Raw genomic sequence first — 5,000 nt, forward strand, 5'->3', positions numbered from 1 at the left:
GCTCTTATTGTACGTTTGCTCACTTCAGATTCTCATGTTGCCCAGTGTGGTTATGTGTTAGTCATTTCTTGATGGATAATTCACGACTCTTAATAATGGGATCTGGCAAGTGTACACTTGGGCGCTGACCCTAATTAGGGTTATTGGACTTTGATGGAGGTCTGTGCTGAACAGCACTGTAGTTCTGTTGTCCACTAAAAAGTCTTAAAAGTAGGGCTTGATTATCCTTTAAATCTTTCAATCTACCAATCAAAGGTCTTAAAATCACTGAATGATAACATTGCTATATTTTGGGAGGTAATTTGTCACAAATTTGACATAGTCTGCAATTGGAGTAAAATGTTTTATAATTAATTTATAAAAGAATATTACAAAATGTCATTTACAACATGGTCCATATTAGATACCGTAAGTGGTTAGTTTAGTGAAAGCGAGATCTTAAATGTGATTCAAGTGGCCTTTTCAGATGTCTCTGTTATGCTTTGTGTTTGTTCAAAGTCAAAAATGTACTTATCCGATCAAATGTTGTTGTAATCAGGAGTTCCTCTGGTTTACGAGTCTTTCAACTGGCAACACGGCGTGTTTGTTGGGGCTGCAATGAGGTCTGAGGCCACAGCAGCTGCTGAGCATAAAGGTACACGCGCACACACACGCGCACACACATATTCGAATGAAATCAAAGCTCCATTGACAACTTGTCACATTTTACAAACACTGTTGTGCTCCTCACCCCAATTTTGAAGACCGTTGAGTTTTTGTGTATGTTAGTCACTATGTCACCAACATAAATGGATGAACATTTGAATACAATTTTTGGAGTAAATAAATAAATAATAATACATTGAAATTGGATAATTTCGCATTCAATATGTTTTTTAATTAAAAAGAAAAAAAATCTGATCAGTGTGCCGAACTGTAATTATGCAGGGGTCAACTGCATATGTAGAATACTTTATTTAAAATAAAATAATTATTCACTCATTTAATTGTATGATTTATAATTAATTATTCACAAATTATTTGACCTAAGGATGGGCAAGTACCAACTATCAGGTATTGGTACCAGGCTGATACCAGGCCTTATTTCAAAGTATCAACTCGTATTATTGGCTGCCCTCTTGTGGCCATTTTACAATCAGGTACTAGAAATTGGAAAAATGGAAAATGACCATTAATTTCAAGCAATTTTAAGGAAAAAACGACATATGGTAAATGGTACTTCATTTATATAGCACTTTTCCACCTTAAAAGGCCCTCTATATTTGACTACTCACTCACCTACTGATGACGCAGCAACAGGAGCAACTGAGGGTTCTGTATCTTGCTCAAGGATACTGCAACCTGGCCACAATGGCATGGGATCAAACTCACAACCTCTATCTAGGTTGGAAGACGACCACTCTACCACTGAACGACACCGCCCCCAACATATATATTGGGATATATAGGTCATTCTATAAAATTATCTGTCATTGTTTTTGTTTTGTTTGTTTGTTTGGAGGGGGGATCTTACGCATAGAAAGTACTAGTGGTATCGGTACTTGATATCAGTATTTCATTGGTCTGAAAACAAAAAGTGGTATGGAACATCCTTCGTTTGACCTAATTACCATAATAATAAAAATACTAGACATATATGTCAAATTGTTTATTTTATGCGTATTTCTTACGTACATTTAAATGACCCAATCTCAAAAGAAGAAAAAAACTGATGGAACATGGAACACACCTCAGGCTCCCTCAACAGAGCAAATAGTCAAGGAATAAACTTTTACTATTCTTTTTGTTTTACTTGTTGCCTGAGGCATAGGTTACTGTTGCTTCAAGGCAACTTCAAATAGACTTAAAAAGGTGTTCTTTTCCAGAGCCTAAAGAAACACTAAATGCTTTCTGAACCTTCAATTCATATTTTCATAATTCTGCTGATGAAACATTGACTTACAGCTAGATTAATGAAACCTTTGTCATGGCCTGAGAGTGTCTATCATTTTTACAGGCACTAAACAACTTTGAGGTGGATGGTGTGAACTCTGCCACACACAACAAAACTACAAACGTGCAGACTGCTTTACAGCATACGTCCTTTTCTCAGTAGTTGCAGACGGAAATAGATTCAAACGTCTACGCGCGATTACTGTTATCATGCACAAGCTACAAAACACCCCAAGAAATCAAGATTTTTGTCTGAGGTGACAAAAAATATTGATTAAAAAGCCTACCTGAATAAAATTACAGTACAGGATTTCACTCACTGGCGTGAGGTCTGTTAGATATTATTAACATTTTAATTCTTTATTTCATATATTAACCATGTTGAAATGTTTTATAGATGTGTAAAGTAGGTGAAATAGTGTTGAACTCAGTATAATTTGACCTAAACCATACACTTTGATTAGTCTAAAATTCCTTCTCAGTGTTGCACACACACACATTTTGTCCTTGAGAACAGAATCTGCTTTGAGAGAGCACACACACACACTCTGTTTGCATCATCGCTCACGGCCACTCTAAATCTGATTCATCTTGTTTGTGAGATATTGTTTTGAGAAAAAGTACCCGGAGAAGTATATTTTGTCTGGAGACCGGCACAGCTGCAAATCTGTTGTATAACGTGTTTTTAAAGGCGCTTCACTTTCCAAGCTCGATACTATAAGTAGCCCTCTCTCACAAGGGAGGGGGCACAATGGGCACTCTGAAAATTCCACCTCCTATGTGATGTTCAGGGTCGCCCCAATGTCCGGAGATCTCTGTTTTAATGAATCATCTTTGCAAAGGTGTTTTTTCTTACATTAAAAATCTGTCTTCATATTTTTGGAACACGCAAAAGAGGACAAATAAATTTAACCTCTTCAGGTCAAAGACGATTTCCAACCAACGCCTTTGCACTTAGCTCTTTTTAGTAGGTGTCTTTCCATGCAAAACAAAACGATTATATGATATTTGTCCATATGGTGCCGCCATAATCAACAAAAACGTAATCTTGCTGAATAGGCCATTTGTGGCCCGCGGGCCATACTTTTTCCACACTTGCCCGAGAGACACTTTTTTTTGATTGTCTTGTAAATGTCGTCATCTTAAATCAAAGAGCTTTATTGAAGTTGTTGAACTTTCCTCTAGGAAAAGTGATCATGCACGACCCCTTCGCCATGCGGCCGTTCTTCGGCTACAACTTCGGCGACTACCTCGCTCACTGGCTGAGCATGGAGACCCGAAAGGCCCCCACTCACCTGCCCAAAATCTTCCACGTCAACTGGTTCCGGAAGGACCCCGCCAGCGGCGCCTTCCTCTGGCCAGGCTTTGGTGAAAATTCCCGCGTGCTGGAGTGGATCTTCAAGCGCTGCGCTCGGGAGCGCGACGAAGAGGGCGCCAGGAAGAGCGCCATCGGCTGGTTGCCGGAGAACGGCGCCATCGACACGCGGGGGCTGGGCGGCGACGTCGACATGGGGGCCCTGTTTGACGTGCCCAAGCACTTCTGGCAGAACGAGACCAAGGAGCTGAGAGCATACTTCAGCCAGCAGGTGGGGGCCGACCTGCCAGCTAAGATGGAGGCTGAGCTGAAGGCCCTAGAGGAGAGGGTTCACGCATAATAGCGCCGGCAGGAAAGGAATTCAGCAGTGACACACGAGGGTGCAATCAGAGCCTGTGGCTGAATTGTCACATACTTAAAAAAAAAAAATAATTATCACACTGACAACTGCAGCATTAGGTACACCTGCCTTAATAAATCATCACGCTTAATTTTGATTGCATTTATAATGTAACAGCAATATCATTGTGGTTGTAATTTGCAGTGATGTAGAGGTATTGTAAAGATTTGGGCGGCTGAACTTTTTTTTTTTTTGTCAGGCGATTACATTTTTTAATCAGAATTGATCGCATGATTTCAATCGCAAATCTTATATCTGTTCTAAATGTAGAATAAAATATATTTTTCTAAGTTTCCATACGCTTGTTAAGCTAAAAGAGGAAAAAATGTTAAACTAATAGAAATATGGCTGCATGTGCATTATTATTACATTTATTACTGCTACATTTTTACGTGGACGTTTCTGCTGCGTTGGGACTGGAGTTCCCCCAGTACAGGCAATTAATGAACCACCCCTTACTTGGAAATAAGCGGTGGTCATTAATTGCGTGTTAAAAAAAAGAGTGGTGTTAAAGGAATTTTTAACCATACACTAATTTTGACACCCATAGTCCCCCCCTTAATATTAGCAATGATTTCTTTCAAGGACCTCTTAACATGTATTTTTTAACAAACACAAGCAATAATTAATCTGTTACAAAAAACAATATCAGATTTATTATATGTACATTTTTGGTTGTATAGGTTAGACACACGAAAATGAAGGCAAATGAATCAATTAATATAAAAGTCAATGTATTAATCTACAAAAAAATTATTGATTTGTGCAAGTGTACCTAATGTGGTTGTCTGTGTGTGAATAACAGAAATGTTAACCTCACTAAAACAAAACAAAATATTTGTGCCTTTTTATGAGGTTGGCTGAATAGCAACCAAATTTCTTTGTGTGAGTGTGCGTGTGTGTGAAAACCCAACCAATGGCTCGCGCCCGACCTCCTAAATGGAAGTAAATTACTTCAGGGGCATACGACAGGTGAAGCTAATAATTAAACAATGCAAATACCTCCTTTGTGTACTTGATACTGATTCTGCTGTTGGTGCTGGGATGGAGGCCGTATTGCTTCTGACGCTTGAAGTCACAAGAGCTGGATCCATTTACATGGCATGCAAATGTTTACAAGCTGTAACCCAAAGACCTATGTATTAAAAATAACATGCTTTCTATATGAGCTCTTCAAAAAAATCCTTTGAGTCCAATGACAGGTATTTGCACTACATCTGCTCCTACACAGAATCCCTATGCATCATTCATTTGTAATGTTTTTATTTGTGTAATTCCAGGTGACTTGAATTGTAAAGCGGACCAATAAGTTCAACTGTAATCTATTTCTTTCCAGGTATTTTAAATCATTAT

General features: G+C 38.7%; 1 protein-coding gene across 1 annotated transcript in view; it reads left to right on the top strand.

Annotated features, from left to right (window-relative positions):
* The window catches only part of pck2 (phosphoenolpyruvate carboxykinase 2 (mitochondrial)), a 26,765-nt gene that overhangs the window by 21,646 nt on the left and 119 nt on the right, over window positions 1-5,000 (top strand). The window contains exons 10-11 of the mRNA XM_077554404.1: window positions 539-634; window positions 3,118-5,000. The exon at window positions 3,118-5,000 is cut by the window's right edge and continues 119 nt beyond it. Of these exons, the coding sequence (XP_077410530.1) occupies window positions 539-634; window positions 3,118-3,587 (566 nt within the window). The 3' untranslated portion in view covers window positions 3,588-5,000. The remainder of the gene's footprint in view (window positions 1-538; window positions 635-3,117) is intronic.

This window comes from Vanacampus margaritifer, chromosome 20, assembly GCF_051991255.1.
Source record: "Vanacampus margaritifer isolate UIUO_Vmar chromosome 20, RoL_Vmar_1.0, whole genome shotgun sequence".
Lineage (NCBI taxonomy): Eukaryota > Metazoa > Chordata > Actinopteri > Syngnathiformes > Syngnathidae > Vanacampus > Vanacampus margaritifer.